At 40.9% G+C, this 20,502-nt stretch overlaps 1 protein-coding gene across 1 annotated transcript; it reads left to right on the top strand.

Annotated features, from left to right (window-relative positions):
* The first annotated feature begins 52 nt into the window (after nucleotides 1-52).
* On the top strand, nucleotides 53-15,311 carry PLP1 (proteolipid protein 1). The gene is made up of 7 exons (XM_016213017.2): nucleotides 53-142; nucleotides 7,967-8,153; nucleotides 9,159-9,315; nucleotides 10,501-10,669; nucleotides 11,151-11,224; nucleotides 12,025-12,090; nucleotides 13,228-15,311. The coding sequence occupies exons 1-7, from the start codon at nucleotides 139-141 to the stop codon at nucleotides 13,297-13,299; spliced, it is 729 nt and encodes a 242-aa protein (XP_016068503.1). The 5' UTR covers nucleotides 53-138; the 3' UTR covers nucleotides 13,300-15,311.
* Nucleotides 15,312-20,502: the final 5,191 nt, after the last annotated feature.

Here is a 20,502-nt window from a genome sequence, read left to right as displayed (position 1 = left end):
AGAAGAGGACAAAGATACTCAGAGAGAAAAAGTAAAGGAACGAAGAAGGAGACTGGAGAGACCAGGGTCCTTCCAGCTGAACATAGCCGCAAAGCAGACTAGCCAGCCAGCTACAGTTGGAGTCAGAGTCCCAAAGACATGGGTGAGTTTCAAAAACTTTAGCATGGAAGATTTAAGCAGGTACAGGAATGTACAATAGTATTTCTGACTTTGGGGTTTGGGAGTTTTCAATAGTTTAAATGAGTTGTGTTTTGGCACTTGTTTTTTTTGTTGTTGTTGTTTTAAATTCCTTAGCACTCAATTAGATTAACTCTGTCTCTGCTGTATTGAGATTGATGCTTTATTCTCAAAAAATTTCAGCAGCATGTGGAGAGTCCCACAAGTCCTTGGAGAGAGTGCCCAGTGGGCTGGATATGGTCATGTGTCCTCCTCTCCCCTCACTTCCTTCTACCTTTTCTTTTCCCCTGGTTCCCAGGCTCTGGTAATGGCCAGATCAGCTGACATCCCTGGTTCTGCTGGAGGCAACTGATAGTCGGGTACCTGTCAGATGTACAAAATAACCCCTTGCTTGATACAAAATTTGAGCCCTGTTTAGCTATAATTGGAAATTGGAGAATGAAGCAAGATGTATTCAGGCTTGACCATGGCCAAGGAGGCCAATCTTAAGTTCAGAAAATGAAAATAAAGTCTACAATGACTTTACCATGGGGAATGGATATGAGTAGGTGTGTGTGTGTGTGTGTGTGTGTGTGCACGTGTGCATGCATGCACACATGTGTGGATGGCCATACCTAGCAAATATCATAGACTTAGACTTCCTGAGGACATAGTCCAAACTCTAAATCCCTGCTATGACAAGGAGGCTGCTGGGACTTTGGGAGTCTGGTTGACTTGGTTGAGTACTGAGGGCTTCTCCATGTTCTATGAACAAAGAGAAAAACTATGAGGTCTGGTCTGTGGTAGTGTCTACTCAGAGCAAGGTGTGCAGAGCACAAGGATCTTTGTCCACACAGGATGTCACAGAGACATGTAGACATTGTTTATGAGTGGCAAAACAAGAGTAGCAGCTTGAATGCATCCTAAATAAAATGAGAATCGATTGCCTTATGTATTCATCATCAAACATAGTATCAAGAAGACTCCAGCCACATCTAGGAAGATAGGTTTTCAACTCTATTAAGCTGGTGTCAGCTTTTAGGTTGTTTTATCCTGAAACATCAAAACAGATCTTTTCAGCACGTATTCAGGTAGGATAATTAAGAAGGCAGAACACTGAATTAGAAGTCAATACAACCAAGTTTAAATCCCAGATCTGCCACATATAAACTTCATGACCTTGGGTAGGTCATTGTGAATTATCACTTTTCTTTCTGGAAAATGGGCATCACAATAACTGTTTTGTCTGCTTTCAAGGTTGTGAAAATCAAGTAATAATGATGTGAAAGTCCTTTGAAAGTGGCCAAGCTGTATACTCATTGTAAATCATGATAATAACAATTATTGTAAAATAGTTCATGTACAGGCTGACTCTCATTTTTCCCCAAAGTGGTTGGGTTTTCTTTGTCTGCACTTTGTGCACTTGGTTAAGAATCATTTGATCAATTGAGTGTGGCCAGGTGAGAGGTGAATGTTGGAGAAACTCAATTCCTGCCCAAGGTAATATCAAAAAACCTACCTGATGTCAGGGCAGCTGTTTGGGTAGGTTGTGATTTAAAAATAGAGAGGGAGTAAAGAAGGGTGCTGAATATTACTTCCTCAGGGTATGAAAGTGTATGGGCGTTTAACAATTGTAGTAGACAAATTATATCATGAAATCTGTGGTTGGAAGGAACTTTAGAAGCTGTCTGAGCCAAATCTTAATGCAGTAGTCCCTTTTACAACAGCCAATTAAACGTTCCTACAGCCTCTTCTTATTCACCTCCAGGAACATGGAGCTAACTACCTCAACCATATAGAATCCTGTAGGATTGGACACAAAGAGGAACACTGAATTCAGTAGCATCTACACAAAAGGTTTATGGGGGAAATAATAATTCTTTAAACCTTGTCCTGACTTGGGAGGAGAGTGTTCCAAATGAGTCTTTGGGATAACAATGGAACCAGAAAAGAGCCAAAGAGCAGTAGCTGATTATTCTCTGCTCAGTAACACAATGCCATTACTGAACAGCAAAACATTGGCTCCTGTAAGTCAGTGGTTGTTATCCTGGTAACCAGACTGTGATGCTTCCTTCCAAAGGTGGCTGTTTGCTGAGCAGTATAGTTTTGGCTGGCTCAGAGTAAGTGGGTGTAGCCCAAGCAAAAAGTGTGGAGGCAGAGCAGGGGTCCAGTTATACAAAATGCCTGAAGACTAACTGAATCTCACCCTGACACCAAGAATGTTGCAAGAATTCCAGAAGCTAAAAAGAAACCAGAGGAGCTCTTAGAGCCAAGCAGAAATCCGTTCTGCTTTGAGGGGCTTTCATCCTGGCTCTGCACTAGGAAAGCCAGTTTACACAACAGCCTGCCAACTAGAACTATTCTCTCAAAGCTATCTAAGTAGTAACAAGGCCCAAGAAACCCCTGGGAGATGGGTGGGTGGGGGGAAATATAGTCTTCAAACCCATCAAGGCAGAACCCCAGTGGCATATTTTTTCTCTTGTTGCTTTTTTGTGTATTATTCTGAAGCCCAGGAAACCATCATCAGGGTATAGTTTAGTCTTGAAAGAAAGCAAGAGTAGAAAGGCCCTCCTTGCCCACAGAAATTTAGGTCCAGGGAAGATCTAGTCAGGGCAGTGAAATGATCAGGAAGGATCACCGCAGCCATGGCAGGCAAACAGAGCAGCTTTTCCTTCCTTTACCACTGTCAGGGCCTACCCAGTGCCAAACTTACATCAAAAGTTCAGCAAGTACTGATGGATTAATTCCTCTTTGGCTATTTTTAAATGGTCCTAAGGGTGCTCTCTCGGCTCTGTGCTGGCCTCTAAGCTCTCTGCCAGGCTGGACTCTGAAAAAGAGTCAGAGAGATTCCAAGAAAGACAACAAAGTTCCCCAGATCAGCTTTACCATGCAATGAAGAAGAGAGGAGAAATTGGTAGGAGACTGACCTAAGGAATAAGGTATGGAAACTGTTGTCTCTTAGCTTAGTGTCAGTTGCTTCTTTTACCTTCCCATATGTGGTCAAGGTGAAGACAGTGTGTGATGGATAAAGTTTAACAATAAAGCTTCAATGTTTGGGCATAAATTGGTTGTGTGTGTGTGTGTGTTGAGAAGGATCAGGGAGTATAGGAAAGAAGGTGGTCCAGATGCTGTTGCCATGGTAATAATAATACCCATTCAAAGAGGAGGCTGAGATCCCTTTTGATTTAACTCCGTCCACATGACTTGTCTATCCAGCAGGCTTGGATTTTCATGGTCCAGTGACTGTAGGGCCCCTTTCCAGCCTTTGAATGTGGTATAAATACTGATTTCATGTAAGAAAGACAAGATTATAGGCAGGGCTTTGTCCGACCATGATAAGGCCAGAAGCAAAAGTCTTTGTCGCTGGTACCTCCCGATGATTGTTGTTTTACTCCTAGAACCCACCCACTGATCCCCATCCATCCCCCGTACCAGTCACGGCTGCTCTAGTATCTTGGCCCTGTCAACTGCTTATAGGCCCTGATCAAGGAGGCCTCTGTTCACAGGGTGAGGTTAAGGGGTGGGTTCTGGGAGGAGGGTAAGTGCAGATTAGAGACCTAGGGAGATAGGGCCAGTTTTTTACTCAATGAGTCTGCCTGTTGTTTAGCTCAGTTGTATAGGGTTCTATCTCTCCCTTTGTCAGCTGGATTCAAGGGACAGGCTGGGAATTGTGCAAGGCACAATTGGTCTCTTTCTACCATCCCTTTCTGAGGCCCTTCCTCTCCTCCCTTTGACGAGCTCCCAGATTCACACTGAATTACCATCATGGAGCTGGTCCTTGAGGCATGCCCAGGGTCATGGGAAAGGAGGGAGGGCTTGGGAGCTCTTGGTTCCTGCTTAAAAAGACAGCATCAGGGTCAACAGTCTCTTGGATGGACATGGACCTGAATAAGAGTCACAACAGTCCTGTCAATCTTTGTTAGACTCTTGTGAAGAGCATTGGTGAGAAGGGCTTGAAGTTCTATCACAGATTGATTAGACTAGTTTTGGGAGTTTGCAGATAAATCTAGCCAACACTGAATATTTCCTCTTTGCTTATATTTTGTCCACAGGACTTGGTTCTATACATTTTAATACAAGATGATAAGGTAGCTTTAGTCTTTGATTCAGACATAAGTTTGTTTTCTCCAAGACTGAAAGGTCTTTGAAGAAAGGGACTGGGCCTTATATTTCCCTTTTGTTTCTCATAGGATGTAGGTTACTGCTAATGTGCTTAATAACTGTACCGAATCTACATAAACATAAATGAAAGAAAAACACGGGGAGTGTCATTATTTTTCTCTATGACCTCTGGTCAAAGTTAGTTGGTTTAATCCAACTGAGTTGCATTGGGTAATATTATTACTATATAATTTTTTAATGCCAACTCTACTATATTGCAGACTGTACTTAGCCTGGAAAATGTGAGACTGTCTCTTGAGAGAGACAAGGAACTTCTCCAGAATCCCTCATAGCCTTCCTGAATCACACCAATACACTTGCAACCATGAAGGGTTCTGAAATGGAGAGCCTGTGGCTTAAGGCTCTTGTCCTCACATTCCCATGGACACTTCTTGGGCTGTGAAAAATGAAAGTGTACCTAATGGACCCTACTCAGAATATTTTGATGGTTAGCTACTTTGATGAAGACACAATATCTTGTATGTTCTGAGTTTTTCCCAGTTGGAACCCAAAATTTGATTTTTTTTACTTGGACAGACTGACAGATTCTTCACTTCTGATGAACTTAAATGCCCCCAGAACAAACATTTCACTTCAATTGTGAAGAGATGGGCATCTGATGCTTATGCCAATATTGTTGAATTGTTTATAGCTAAACAGTGATAGATTTATCTCAGGCCATTTATTTCCGACTCCACACTAAAGACTCATTAAAACCTATGTCCTTCTTGTCCTTTGCTTTGAGTGGCAGTAGAGCAGAAAAGAACTTGTTGAGTTATTTGAGCTCTAAGAAAATAGATGAAAAATGGATGTGAAGAGTATCAGTTGGTGACTCAGAGTTGCTCCCAAGGTTTAGCCCTCTATCACCCAGTAAGAACAATACAAAAGACACTCTCTGGCTATGTGGATGATGATCAAGGGATCAAATACACTAAAGATGATTTTCCCTCATCTTTACAACCCTGGAGTGAGTATCAGCTAAAACTTAGAGTGGAATTCTCTGGTTAGTAAGAGTTCAAGTTCCTCCATCCCTGATCACACCTGCACCACCATTTAGCCCTTCCCAGGGTGAAAAAGCTGGGACGAGTGAGTGGGCACAGGATAGTCACTAGCTAGGGTGGATGGCTCTCCTTACTCTAAACAAACAGCTCTGCTATTGTTCTCTGGGCATGACCCCCTCCCCACCCCCAGGCCTGTGGGCTCCTGCAGAATACCAATGAGGATCCTGAGATCTCTGGGAAAAACAAGGCTTCTTTGTCCGGGGGAGCTATGGAGGGCTCTGTCCAAGCCCTGACCCTGTGCTAGGGAGAGAGGGAACAGTGGGGTCACTGACCTTCCCCTCCCCCCACCTCCAGGCTTCAGAGACTTTCTTTACTAGAAGAGTCTAAGAGTTTGGGGGTGGGGAAGAGTTGGATAGACAGGGAAAGAAAATGGCAGCACTGTTTATTTCCAAGCTCCTTTTCTTGACTTACAAGATATATCTAGTATCTTAACCTGTTGTGAAATTTCTGGAATGTTTCCTAAGAATAATGATCAATTTCAAATGCTGTGTTTTTCTCTCTGGTATACACATACATGTGTGTGCACATTGCATGTATGCATGTGTGTGCACATGTGCACACACACATACATACACACACCATGGGCTCGCTTTGATGAGACACTCTTACCGAGCACAATTGCAAAGTTTATGCTAAGTAAATTCTGCCTTGACTTATGGCATCACAGTTACAGATTGCTTCCAATAGAGGCTAAGTTTTCTGACAACAGTACTTCAGTTCTTGAAGAAGAAATTCAGTACTGCTGCAAATGCTAACTACTTACTTTGCTTGATTTGGGCTTCCAAGTCTAATCTTTGGTGTGATATGCAAGAATTTTTGAGGAAGAGGCTCTTTGAGGACCAAGGAAGGGCTGCCATTTTAGGGGATGGTGGGTATAGGACTCACTCATTCTGTGGCTTTGAGAAGAGAGACAAATGTGTCTACCTCAACTTTCCCATGATAGAGGTAATTTGGTCCTGTTCACATTGATGCAATTCTACCATGCAAATCAACAGATGGTCAAGCACTCAAGACTAAAAAGAAACTGTACCAGTATTAAGAGGGTCAGACAAAGGACTCCTCTAGTCCCTGGTACCCTGGTATAGACAAGTGAATTTTGTATAAAAATCCAAATCTAAAAATTAATACAGTTTATTTTCTTTTTATGAGAAGTCCCAACATGCTTTTCCAAAATAGCAGTTTTCCAGCACACTTGCTGATTATTTGTGTATGTATATATGTACAAATCATATATACATATAATATACAAAATTACAAAATAATTCAAATATATCTATATATTATATGATATATGAATAGATATATAAATTCTGTGTGTGTATTTGTATATCTATATATGCATACATATAAAGGATTCTTTTCTGAAGAGATTAACATTTTTATTTCTCCTACCTTTTGGGGATCAGGCCAAGGGGCCAAAGAGAGCCATCCTTTTCCCTTCTAGTCAATCATCTACTTGAAATTTGTTGAGTTTGACTCATGTGACACCTTAGAGCATGGGCCTAGTACTTGGGGCACAGCTGCTCTTGGAGCCTGTGGCTTCCTGTGTGCCTTTTCTGTTTCTCAGTAGGTCTGGGGATCCCAGGGACTGTTAGCACTTTAAGATACCTGTGTTTCTAAGCCCCAGTGTGTTTTTGTCATGCCAGAAACATAGTTCATGCTTTGCTGTCTTTGTATAAAGTCTCTTTGTAGCCATTTTGACAGAAGTGCAGTGTAAGACTGAAGATGGGGACATTGACTAAGCTGCAGTATAAGGTGACAAATCAGCCACGCAAAATGTTCAAAAATCATTTAGCATTTTTATTACTGGGAATAACAATAGTAATTTTTCATTACCATCTCCTGTCCTCTGCTAGTTCCCTCCATCCCTTTGGACTGCTCTCCACATATCTAGACTAAGAAGAATCAAGCATTCCACGCAGCACATTCACACAATGCTCAGGAATATCCAGAAGCATGCAATTTCCAAAGTTCCCCCCACCTGGAATGCTCTTCAAAGCCCAAATCTTACCTGACAAGACTGATATATCTGGACTGCACTCATCCCTTCCTGGAACTCTAAGTACATTAACCCTTTGTAACCCTTGACTGCCTGGAATTATTAGTTGAAAATATTAGGTCTACCTAACTCATTCTTCCTCAGTAAACAAGATTCCCATACAGCTGAAACTATTGTTTATGTCTTCACATCTCACATAATACCTAGCACAATGCTAGGCACATAGTGGGTACTCCATAAGAGTCGATGAATGACTAAAACAAACAAATCAGAATGATAAGACAGGAGAGAATGATTGCATAATCTCGCTGGCTTGCTACTTGAATGATTGATTATTAACATCCCTCCTCCACAAAATTCTGGGAATTAAAGGTGAGGATTTATTTTCAAGAATAGAATAAAATATGGTTCTGGGGTCAATCTCACATTCCAGAAGCCTAAGGCTCTAGACTCTCCTGTTTTGAGGCCCTGGAGTGACACTCCATCCATGTATGTGAGTGCAGGGTCTGACTGGTATGGCAGAGAGGTATGAGTGGCATGACCTTCCTATTGTATACATTCCTGATTGTTTCCTGTCCTTCTTCACCAGGTTTGTTAGAGTGCTGTGCAAGATGTCTTGTAGGGGCGCCCTTTGCCTCCCTGGTGGCCACTGGATTGTGTTTCTTTGGGGTGGCACTGTTCTGTGGCTGTGGACATGAAGCCCTCACTGGTACAGAAAAACTAATTGAGACCTATTTCTCCAAAAACTACCAGGACTATGAGTATCTCATCAATGTGTAAGTACCTGTCATCCCACACAAACTCCTATCTTTCTCTCTCTCTTCATCTTGGAGAAACAGAACTCATACTTAGTGACAAGTAGTGGATTCATGTGGCACTGGAAAGAATTCCTGAGTCTTTCTTCTGTGTGCAGATTCCACTTATGCCATATCTGAACCCCTAAATAAGGGGAAAGTGCCAAGTTCAGAAAGGAGGGGTCTGCCTGCCTGCTAGCCCACTCCTTAGCCATTGTTTTTTTCCATGCATTCTAACTTTTGCTCAGTAGGGTTAACACTGAGTTGGAGCCTCCGAAGTGGTAGGTATAGAGAACTCGGGGAGGCATAATGACTGGACAGAGTAGGGCCACTGTTCTGGGTTTGACACACCACTTCAGGATGCTCAGGCCCAGTGCTAGCTTCCCATATTCCTAGAGCAAGTTAGACTCCTGTTTCCTCATCATTTTTCTTGTCCAACTCCTCTCTCCTCTGAGGGAACATCTCTGAAAGGTCAGGTAAAGGAGAGTAGGGCTCTGGTTGTTCAGGTCACAGGGTAAACAAGGTGTGGATCGAGGAGCATGTGCCTCTGGCCATACACTCCCTATCTTCCTTTTTTCCTTTTTAAAAAATATATCTTTATTGATTTCAGAGAGAGGAAAGGAGAGGGAAAGAGAGAGATAGAAACATCAATGATGAGAGAGTCATTGATTGGTTGCCTCCCGCATGCCCTGGACTGGGGATTGAGCCCGCAACCTGGACATGTACCCTGACCGGGAATTGAACCCCAATCGCCTGGATCCTAGGTTGATGCTCAACCGCTGAGCCACGCCCGGCCGGGCTCCCTATCTTCCTTTTACTTCAATTCAGATAAAGTGGAAGTATGGAAATGGATCTTAGTCATCCCTCTAAAGACTCCCTAACCTTGTTTAAGTGCCCCCTCAAGAGTCCACCTCATTTATGCAGGAAGGGAACTGGTACCTCAATTAATAAGATTCTCTGGTCTCATTTGTCTGTCTGTTAATGCAGGATCCATGCCTTCCAGTATGTCATCTATGGAACTGCCTCTTTCTTCTTCCTTTATGGGGCCCTCCTGCTGGCTGAGGGCTTCTACACCACGGGTGCAGTCAGGCAGATCTTTGGCGACTACAAGACCACCATCTGCGGCAAGGGCCTGAGCGCAACGGTAACAGGGGGCCAGAAGGGGAGGGGTTCCAGAGGCCAACATCAAGCTCATTCTTTGGAGCGGGTGTGTCATTGTTTGGGAAAATGGCTAGGACATCCCGACAAGGTGATCATCCTCAGGATTTTGTGGCAATAACAGGGGGTGGGGGACAATTGGGCGTGAGTCTGTGGCCTCACCCTCATCCAAGGCTGGGTCCTCTCCAGGTGCCTGGCCTTTTAGTGAGGAAGTGATGGCTACAGCCGAACGAGGTCAGGAAGAACGTGGTGCCCAGCTGGCTTAGCTTCACCTTTGAAAAGTTCCCTAGAAAAATTAATCTCAAAATGAAAAGCATGACTTTTGTAAGATGCTTTGTACGATCAGACCATTCGTAAGCCATCTGTTGGTATCCCTTTACTCCTCTCATAGGAGGGACCACAGCAAGAGTAGATCTGACTGCCCAAGAGTCTAAAATGCTACCCATGAGACTAAAACATAGGTAGCTAATCTGAGAGGGAGGGTGGATCATGGAAATTAAATAATTGACTCCAAGGTGGAATTCACAATATTCTGGGATCTTACACTGTTGGAGATCCCTTAGGGAACTAGGATAAATCTACATATTTAACAATTCATCTTTGGCTGTGGGCTATCCCATGCTTCTATTGAAACACACATTGGTTTTCAGCCTCTAGAGTTAAAGATTCCTTTGGGGGCTAAACATCTGTGGGTTGTGGTGATATCTTTTGTGGTCAGCAGTTGGCTTAGAAATGTTTGCGTGTTTTTTTAAATTTGAAATTTAAATCTCCTATTGGCTTTGTTCAATGACTAGGGATCAAAAGTTCTGTGATAAGAACATTTTCTAAGCTCAGCCTAAGGCAAGAAATGGCACGACATTCTTTCAAGATCTATTTTGATTTCTTTACACCTTATCTGCCCAACAAATCTCCTGAAGCCTCTCTAACCCAGGGATCCTTCTCACTCCAACCCCCACCCATTCCTGTTACCCTCTGTCACACTCAGGGCTAGTTCTCTAGTAGATACTGCCAATGACATTGTCAGAGATGCCCTGCTTACTAATTTCATTTGGTGGAGATCCTTGGAATCCGATTCCATTTCTGGAACATATCACTCCAGGATCTCCCAGTTTGTGTTTCAATGTCTACAGGCTAATGCTCATTTCTAACCACACCATGTCAATTGTTTTAGTTTGTGGGCATTACCTATGCCCTGACCGTTGTGTGGCTCCTGGTGTTTGCCTGTTCTGCTGTGCCTGTGTACATTTACTTCAACACCTGGACCACCTGCCAGTCTATTGCCTCCCCCAGCAAGACCTCTGCCAGTATAGGCAGCCTCTGTGCTGATGCCAGAATGTATGGTGAGTTAGTGCATGGGTGCCTTGGTTTCTCAACCCCCTTATGGAAGCACTATTAATTTGGTTCTTTACTTAGGCCCTAAGTCTTAGGGTAAGAAGGGTGATAATTATGGGGAAAAATAAGAGGAATGCCTGGACCTTAGTTTATTATTCCCTCTTCAGTGAAACTGGAGAGATTTCTTCCTTTGGAAAGAAACTTCTCAGAAGTAGGGGGAGATTTCTTGGCTGTACACACTACTCTACCCTGTTTGACTGCTGTTCCCAACCCAGAAGCAGTACATTTCAATAACAAACACAAGATTTCACAATTGTTCAATACCACCTTCTATTTTTTGGTAAATCTTTAAAAAAGAGAATGCTGATTGTTAGTAGGATCCAATTTTCAGTCAGGATGATTAAAGGTAGAAGGACTCTGAAGGAAATTCTTCATGTAGCCCCACAACTCCATGAAGCTCACGTTGGTTGATTTGTGTATCTTACTTAGGTGTTCTCCCATGGAATGCTTTCCCTGGCAAGGTGTGTGGCTCTAACCTTCTGTCCATCTGCAAAACAGCTGAGGTGAGTGAGCCATTTGGGTTACATTACAGTGGAATGGCTAGTATCATACAAATTCCTACCCATGGCCTCTACTTTTAAAGACCACAGTTTTTCTTTGCTGGATTTTGAGTTGGCAGATTGTTTTCTACAAAATATTGGTTTAGTGTGCCTGAGCCAATGACCATAGATAGTAAAATATGTATGTTCCCTAGAGCTGCATAGATAGCCTTCCATTCCAAGACTTCCTCCCTTACAAGAGTAATTTGTAGCTTTAGGTATAGATAAGAACTTAATGGTGAAGTCCCCCAAATGGAAATTTTCATTCTTTTAGTTAAAAACCTTATGAAGAAAATGGATTGTGCATAGAGATATTCATGGGTTTTGCAAACTTTCAGTTTGGAACTTCTTAATCTCTAATGAGAAGTAAAAAGCAGTACATTTGAAAAAGGAAAACACTGTATAGAGACCAGATATTATATACAAATGAAGAAGAGGAATAAAAGTTATCCTGAGGAAGAAGGCAGTGAATAATTTATTTGAAAACAAAATGTTGATTTTAAATTTTGGGGTCCTGGGCACAATTGTAAGGAACCAGTTGAATAAAATATTTTATGAGTATTTCATAAGTATTCTGTGCTCTGGGTATTATGGTGTACGCTTAGGAATGGTAGGCTTACACTCATGGAGGTGACAACTTAGAGATGCAGAATTAACACACAGAAAGATATCAACACATATTCAGAAAGCTCTGTTCATGATATATAGCAGGGCATATTTTTGCTGTTGCAAGAAACACTTCTTCCTTTTGTATTTTCTTGCAGTTCCAAATGACCTTCCACCTGTTTATTGCTGCGTTTGTGGGGGCTGCAGCCACACTGGTTTCGCTGGTGAGTTGTCTTTGGATGATCTTGGCAAATAAGTGGTCCTGTAATAGCTGGGGTCCAGCTATGCTGAAAGGCAAAAAGATAGACTCCTTCTAACTGAAATGCTGGAGAGAAGCTACTGGGAAGATACAGCAAAGTATAGAGACTGTGTACAGTTCTACTTTGGGTTGGCAAGGCATAAAAACTTCAGAAATTAGACAGGAACAAGAAAAATGGTATGAGGAAAGAGGAGGTAAGAGATTCATAGTCAAGAATGATAATACTTAGAATTTACAGAGCATGTAATATTGCCAAATGCTTTGCAGTCATACATTACAGTTAATTCTCAACACATCCTGGTCAGATCAGTGTCAAGAACAGTGAAACATTACTAAACATAATATTCTAAAGTCTGGAATTCTATATACTGTAAATATGACTCCATCTTGTTCATTCTCCAAGGGATTTAGTTATTCTCCTAAAAATACCAGAAGGACCCCCTAACAGTATGAAAACTGTTATTGCTGTAACGTGATTTTATGTCCCAAGTCCCAGTGGTGTTGTAACAGCAGTGTCAATGTAATGCATTCATTGTTCACATTAAAAACCTAGGGCAATGAAGAGTGAGGGAATTTATCTGAAGTCACTGAATAAGTGGTGAAATGTTCAAGGATAAGCTCACAGAACTCTTGGCCCCAACTACTGAGGCTTTTATAAAGTCTAGTTGTTTCTCATTTTGTAAAATAAATTGATGCACTAAGCACTGGAGGGCTGTGTTGCATGGTGTGGCTGTGTGTCTGCAGCAAGCACCCTATGATTCCAGGTCACTCAGACATGTGGGTACTATGATGGCAGATCTATGTATTATTTACTTTTCCTTTAGAAAAAGTCAGTGCTAGGCCCAGTATAGGTGTGGAATAAATCCTTGTCGAGTTGGTTCTCTGGGCCTGTGCCATTGGAAGGAAATGATTCAGAGAGGACTTTTAGTCAAGTATATAGGAAGGACAAAAGCCTGGGACATGCTGCTTTTTATAGAACAGGGATTTTTCCTTTATTTAGCTATTATTTTATTTCATCCCTTCCTCATTCCTGAAAGGACTGGAGGAGGGAGAAAGCTTCCTTTTCTACTCTCACTCATATTCTCTCTTCTGTTCCTTACAGCTTACCTTCATGATTGCTGCCACTTACAACTTTGCTGTCCTTAAACTCATGGGCCGAGGCACCAAGTTCTGATCGCCTGTAGAAACCTCCCTTTCTCTAATAGCAAGGCTCTAACCACACAGCCTACAGTGCTGCGTCTCCCATGTTAACTCTTTGCCTTTGCCACTGACTGGCCTTCTTACTTGATGAGTGTAACAAGAAAGGAGAGTCTTGTGGTGATTGATGTCTCTCTGTGGACTCTCCACTCTTATGTACCTCTTTTAGTCATTTTGCTTCACAGCTGGTTCCTGCTAGAAATGGGAAATGCTTAAGATGATGACTCCCCAACTACAAGTCACAAAGAAATGGAGGCTCTAATTCAACTTTCAAGCATCTCCTGAGGACCAGGGAGTGTTTTCTTCTCAAAGGGCACTTCCACTGATGGAAACAAAGTGGAAATAAAGATGCTCAGGTAGAGAGAAGGAATGTACCTGGCCCCATTACCATCTATAGGGACCAAATATATTCTCCTTGATGTGCAAAACAGAGAACTCATTCCTGTCTCCCTATTACCACTGAAGATAGAAGAAAAAATAGAGAATGCCAGTAAAACAATAAGCGCATTTGCCCAAATCTACCTATTGCATCTGGGAGAAGGGGGTCAAAGCAAGGATCTTTCACTCATAGAAAGAGAGCACTGACCCCAATGGTGAAGGACTATTTAAGCCCTAACTCAGCCAACCTTACTTATAGCATAAGGGAGCGTAGTGTCTGTGTAGACAGAGGGGGTACCTGGCCTTACACTTCATTAGAGAAAAGAAACAGGGTTTTGTCAACATTTTCTCACCCCTTTCTCCTTGAGAACAGCTACTATGACAACCCTGTGGTTTCCAAGGAGCTGAGAATAGAGAAAAACTAATTCAGATGAAAAAAGACCGGCTTAAGGAATAGCAGTTGCTAGTGGTTAATGGTGTAAACTGAGCCAGCCCTCTGGTAGACACAGGATAGATAACTCTTTGGATAGCATGTCTTTTTTCTGTTCATTAGTTGTGTACTCTGGCCTCTGTCATATCTTCACAATGGTGCTCTTCTCATAGGGTATTTTCCATTCAGTCATTGTAGGTAATTTGAAGATCTTGATTTGTTTCAGACCGATTCACATTTCACATTTTTCAGTTTGTTTATCACTTGGTTGGGGTTATATCAGAAAGGTCTGGAGAATGATTTTTTGAATATGATTCTTTAACAAATGAAAATTGGACATTAAACATAACAAATGATAGGTAAAATTGGCTAGTTCCATACACCTACTGGAATTTTCTATAAATTATTCTGCCTTTTGCAGAAACAGATTTGGTGAATTTGAATCTCAATTTGAATAACCTATTATTTTAATCATCAGCTGATTGTTCTTTCTAGCTAGTTGGGGATGATTTGATTTAGCAATGTTACCTTGGCCTGTTAAAGAGTCAGATTTAACATACATGTTATTCTCTCCTGGTATAGATCACATAATTGAATACTCCAGCTGTCAGCTATTCAGTTGGCAAGCTTCCACAGAAAAGGAAAGGTGGAAAGATTTTGAAACCTGAATAGATCCCAGGTTTCGGTCTTCTCTTTCTTGTTTATGAACTTTGGGTTAAAGGATAAAAGGCTGATTGGTTATTATTGAAGGAAAGATTTTATGGGTATGACCGTAGGGGGCTCTTTTGTTGTAAAGAGTTGTATATTTCCCCCCCCCAAAGTGGTTTCAGCAATGTTTAAGGAGATGTAAGATCTTTACAGAGACGCTTGATATTTGTTTTTAGACCGGTATACCAGATAAGCTTCCAGGCTGCATAAAGGGAGGAGGTAGAAAAGGTTCTGTAAGAAACCAATCAAGATCAATGAAAGTGAAGTAATCCATACCTTGTGTTTTGTTTTGATTTAATAACATAACAAATAACCAACCCTTCCCTGAAAACCTCCCAGGCATACATACACACATATACACACATGAAGAGAGTTAATCAACTGCAAGAGTTTCCTTCATTTCTGATATAGAATTTCAATTTTAACACTCATAAAGATAAACTTTTAGAAACTTATCTTACAAAATGTATTTTATAAAATTAAAGAAAATAAAATTAAGAATGTTCTCAATCAAACATTGTGTCCTCTGAGTGAATTGTTCCATTTAACCCCACAATTGAACTTGAATAATTGTAACTTTATTGTGATTTGTCCAAGGAGTTCATTCATTTTCAGGTCATCCAAGTCATTCTCACAATTCTCTAAAATAGAGTAGATAAATCACTTCTGTTTTTATAGCTGGTGACACTAAGAAATAGAGGCAAAATTAATTACCCAAAGAAACCCAAAAAGTACACTTCTGAGCTTGGACTAGAACTCAGATCTTGATACCGATTCATTGCCTGTTTTAGGGTTTCTTTTCTCCTAAGATGGATTTCAGAGTGGTATGCTAATTCAGAGTCAAACATGGTTACTTCTTTAATACAATAACGGTGTTCCACTCCAGTGTCTTTAGGATTATGTTATTGTTAGCTCTTTGAATTGTTTGAATTTCCCAATAATGAGCCCTTAATGCCTCATACGTGAGGATTGTGCATGTATCTGGAAAGTACTGGATGAAAGGTTTAATGTCAAGGCAGAGCAAATATGGTAAGAGCAATACAAATTTAAACAGTTTATAGCAAGACAGTATTAAAATAATTAGTAACATCTACTACTCTGATTGGTCAACCCACTAGCCCTTGGGACACAGCATTAAATGCCTGTCACAATCCTCAGCTAGAATTTAGTACTCTTGGACAGCACTCTAATGACCAGCCTAAAGAAAGCTGGCTTAAAATTAGCTGTAGATTCATTGTCTCATAGTTGCAGCTGGCAAGGAACATGACTGGAAAGAAAGGAGGCTTTAGCTGGGGGCAACAAGTCAGTCATCAGTTAAGGAGCTCTGTTCAAAAATAGTTTCAATTTAATCTCCTGATTTCTGCTTCACCACAGTTAATATTCTGCAAGCAAGTCTGGTGGATGACTTTAAGACAAAAAGAATAAAGATAGGACACAAGGACTTATTTTTAGACACTGGCAAACAATGACATAGCACTGTATTTTGGAGAATTGATTCAGAGTGCTATAGAGTGAATGTATTTTTGCCTCAGAGGAGCAGAAAGCCAGTTCCCAAGAAAGTTGTGTTTGTCTCCCCTTGTTTGGCTTTGCCCTCTGGGATTGATCTATAGATGAAGTTTCCAGGCTCTCAGAAACTGAGAGAGTCTCCAGTGTATCAATTGAGCCCATTGTTCTTAGCTCTCCCACACATCATAAACCTCCTTTCTCTGAACTGAAAGAGCTCTCTTTGTGCTTAGATCAGCCAAAGATCAAGATGCAGCAGTATAAACAAGAAACATTTTCTTACAGCATCAGTTATGTTGCTTCAGGGTCAGTACTGCATGCAGTTATGCAGGGTGTGGAAGCTGCAGGGTTGGCCAGAGCAACATTCATTCATTCATTAATTCAGTCTACAAACATTTATGGAGCATGTACTAAGCTTTGTGCTAAACCTTGGGAGTCTCAAGTTTGGGGGTGGTATGGGTAGAAAGGCGATAAAAATATCTTACATTCAAGGATCTCACTCAGCTTCAACCAGAACAGAGAGATCTCCTACAGTGGAGTGAAGTGGAGGCAAGAAGCATGCTAGAAGCAATCTGACCAGCTGACTGCAATGGGCATCTGAATTCTCCTCTTAGTATGTGGGAGAGGTGGTGGTTAAGGGCCATGACTTCACGTGGCTCTGATTCTCTTGGGCCCTGATAAAAACAAAACTTCAATTTAGAGTCCTGACAACTTGTGACTTGCCCTCTCTATGTAACCCTGCTTCTGGCCTTACATGTGACAGTGTTTATGCACACACTGTCACAATGCATGTGCGTGCTTCCACCCACTCAGTCATCTGAGGAGTCAGAGGGCACATGGGTCAAGATTTACACAAACACAGGCTATTTATCATGGCTTTTTCTTTTCATCAAGGCTAAATCTGAGAAGCCATGGAAGGGTATGTGATAAGATACCAGGTACTTCTCTCTGAATTTCTTTACTGTGAGCAGATACTATGTCTATTTTGACATTAACAGTTAGCTTGATGAATATTAAGTAACAAATGAAAGAAAAATTGATTCTTATATAAACAAAATCAAATCAAAACTTGACCTTTTCCTATATCAATAGCAGGTAAAGAATTAAAGTCAGTATCTATAAATTTGGAAAGGTTTTCCTTGTTCACTCACTTGCATTGAAACAAGCAACCATGCTCTTCACAATTTTTGTTGTCCTGCAGTTTGGTGTCTGTGTTCCTGCTCTGGTATGCCTTGAACAGGTCTACTTTATTCCAAAGGAAAGAAAAATTAGATAAAGTAATAAGTATTTTCCAGATGAAATAACCAAAGGAAACCCAACCTCAACATTTTATTCAAACCTCCCAAAATATGTATTTAATAAATTCTCTATACCAAGTATTATGCTTGGTGCTAATAATACAGCCGTGAATAAAACAAACACAATCTCTGCTCTCATATAACTCAACTAGACACAAAAAGAGTTAGGGAGGGAGATAGGAAGTGTGGTGAAGAATGAAACTAACATCCTTTGACCGGAAAGGTAGAAAAAATAGAATTAGGGAGAAACTTGTACAGTCCCGTGAAAAACAAAGGGTCAAGTAAAAGAAGATGTAGGCATGCAATTCTGTATCTAGAGAAAGGGGCCTGGCATGCTATGGTATTTAGGGTCATAAAACGTTAAATAAGGCCTCTTGCTGTTTTGCTCGCCAGTGTGGACAGTAAGCCAACTCTGGACGTCCATGTACTATGTGAAACTCTACCTTTCGAACATGAAAAGGGAAAACCATGAAGCTGGATCTGAGGGCTACAATTTACTTTAATTTGTGTTTTTCTTTTTGTAAATTGAATTTATTGGAGTGACTTTGGTTTGCAAAACCAAACAGGTTTCAAGTGTGGAATGCAATAAAACATCATCTGCACACTGCATGGTGCCCAAAGCAGTCTTTTTCTGTCTCCATTTTTCCCCCTTGGCCCTCTTCCACTTAGCTCCCACCCACTTTCCATTTGGCTATCACCACACTGTTGTCTGTATCTACATGTTATGTATATATATATGTTTTTGTTTAACCCCTTCACATTCTTTCTTTTTAAAAATTTAATTAATTTTTTATTTATCTTTATTGTTGAAAGTATTACAGATATCCCACTTTCCCCCCATTGATCCCTCCCACTCCGCATTCGCCCCCACAGGCCTTCACCACATTATTTTCTGTGTCCATGGGTTAAGCATATATGCATATAAGTTCTTTGATTAATCTCTCCCCACCCACTCACCCACCCCTGCCTTCCCACTGAGATTCATAAGTCTGTTCCATGCTTCTGTGCCTCTGGATCTATTTTGTTCCTGTCTGTTTTGTTTATTAGATTCCACATATGAGTGAGATCATGTAAAACTGAATCAGGAAGAATCAGAAAACCTGAATAGGCTAATAACAACGGATGAAATTGAAGCAGTAATAAAAAACTCCCAGCAAACAAAAGCCCTGGTCTGGATAGCTTCACAGAGGAGTTTCTAATTCTATTAGTTGTAGGGTTAAATAGTTTATTAAAAATTTTTCTTACTTTTTGAGGTAGGCCTGTAGTGCTCTGAAATTCCCTCTCAGGACTGCTTTTGCTCTGTCCCATTGATTTTGGGTTGTGTGTTCATTTTCATTTGTTTCTAGGAAGCTTTTATTTATTTATTTATTTTTATTTTTTTATTTAAATATATCTTTATTGATTTCAGAGAGAGGAAAGGAGAGGAAGAGAGAAAGATAGAAACATCAATGATGAGAGAGTCATTGATTGGCTGCAGCCCGCAACCAGGGCATGTGCCCTGACAGGGAATCGAACCCTGATAGCCTGGATCCTAGGTCGATGCTCAGCCGCTGAGCCACGCCCGGCTGGGCTATTTCCAGGAAGTTTTTGATTTCTTTCTTGATCTTATTGGTAACCCATTTATTGTTTAAAAACATGCCTTTGGCCTCTATGTGTTTGAATGTTTTTGAGTGTTTTTACTGTAGTTGATTTCTAATTTCATGCCATTGTGATCTGAGATGCTTGATATGATTGCAATCTTCTTGAACTTGTAGAGACTGGTTTTGTGTCTTAACATGTGGTCTATCTTTGAGAACGACCCATGTGCACTTGAGAGGAATGTATATTCTGCAGCTTTGGGGTGAAATGTTCTGTAAATGTCAATTAAATCCATTTCATCTAGTGTCACTGTCCATTTAGAGTCACTGTTTCTGTGTTGACTTTTTGTCTGGAAGATCTACCCAGTGAAGTCAGTGGGATGTTAAAGTCCCTGACTATGACTGTATTGCTGTTGATCACTCCCTTAAAGTCCTTAAGGTTATTATTGATAGGTCTGTATTTACTGCCATTTCAATTCTTTATGCCTATGTTTCTCTCTCTATTTTTTCTTCTTATTACGGTAGTCCCTTTAACATTTCTTACAATGCTGGTTTAAAGTGGTGATAAACTCCTTTAGCCTTTTTTTGTCTGGGAAGCTCTTTATTTCACCAATTTTGAATGATAGCCTTGCTGGATAGAGTAGTTTTGGTTTCAAATCCTTGTTTTGCATTACCTTGAATACTTCTTGCCATTCCCTTCTGGCCCGTAGAGTTTCTGAGGAGAAATCAGCTGACGGCCTTATGCGAGCTCCTTTGTGTGGATTCCTTCTTTCCTGCTGCCTTTAAGATTCTTTCTTTATCTTGAATTTTTGGCATTTTAATTATGATGTGTCTGGGCGTGGGTCTCTTTGGGTTCTTCTTGCTTGGGACTCTCTGTGCCTCCTGAACTTGTGTGACTCTTTCCTTCACCAGGTTAGGGTAGTTTTCTGCCATTATTTCTTCAAACAAATTCTCTATCCTTTGCTTATTCTCTTCCCCTTCTTGTATCCCTATAATGCAAATATTGTTATATTTCATGTTATCCCACAGCTCCCTTAAACTGTCCTCCTGTTTTCTATCTGTTTTTTTTTTTTCTTTTTGGAACTCTGATTTAGTATTTTTTCTATGCTGTCTTCTAATTCAATGATCCAATCCTCAGCTTCCTCTAATCTGCTGTTTATTCCTTCCAATGTATTCTTTTTTTTTTTTTTTTTTAATTTATCTTTATTGTTGAAAGTATTACAGGTGTCCCATTTTTTCCTCCCAATTTACCACCTCCACTTCCCTCCCACCCTCTCCCCAGGCCT

This window comes from Miniopterus natalensis, chromosome X, assembly GCF_054644295.1.
Source record: "Miniopterus natalensis isolate mMinNat1 chromosome X, mMinNat1.hap1, whole genome shotgun sequence".
In the NCBI taxonomy this organism is placed as follows: Eukaryota; Metazoa; Chordata; class Mammalia; order Chiroptera; family Miniopteridae; genus Miniopterus; species Miniopterus natalensis.
The sequence above is the reverse complement of the archived record's forward strand: the minus strand, read 5'-3'. Positions and strand labels throughout refer to the sequence as shown.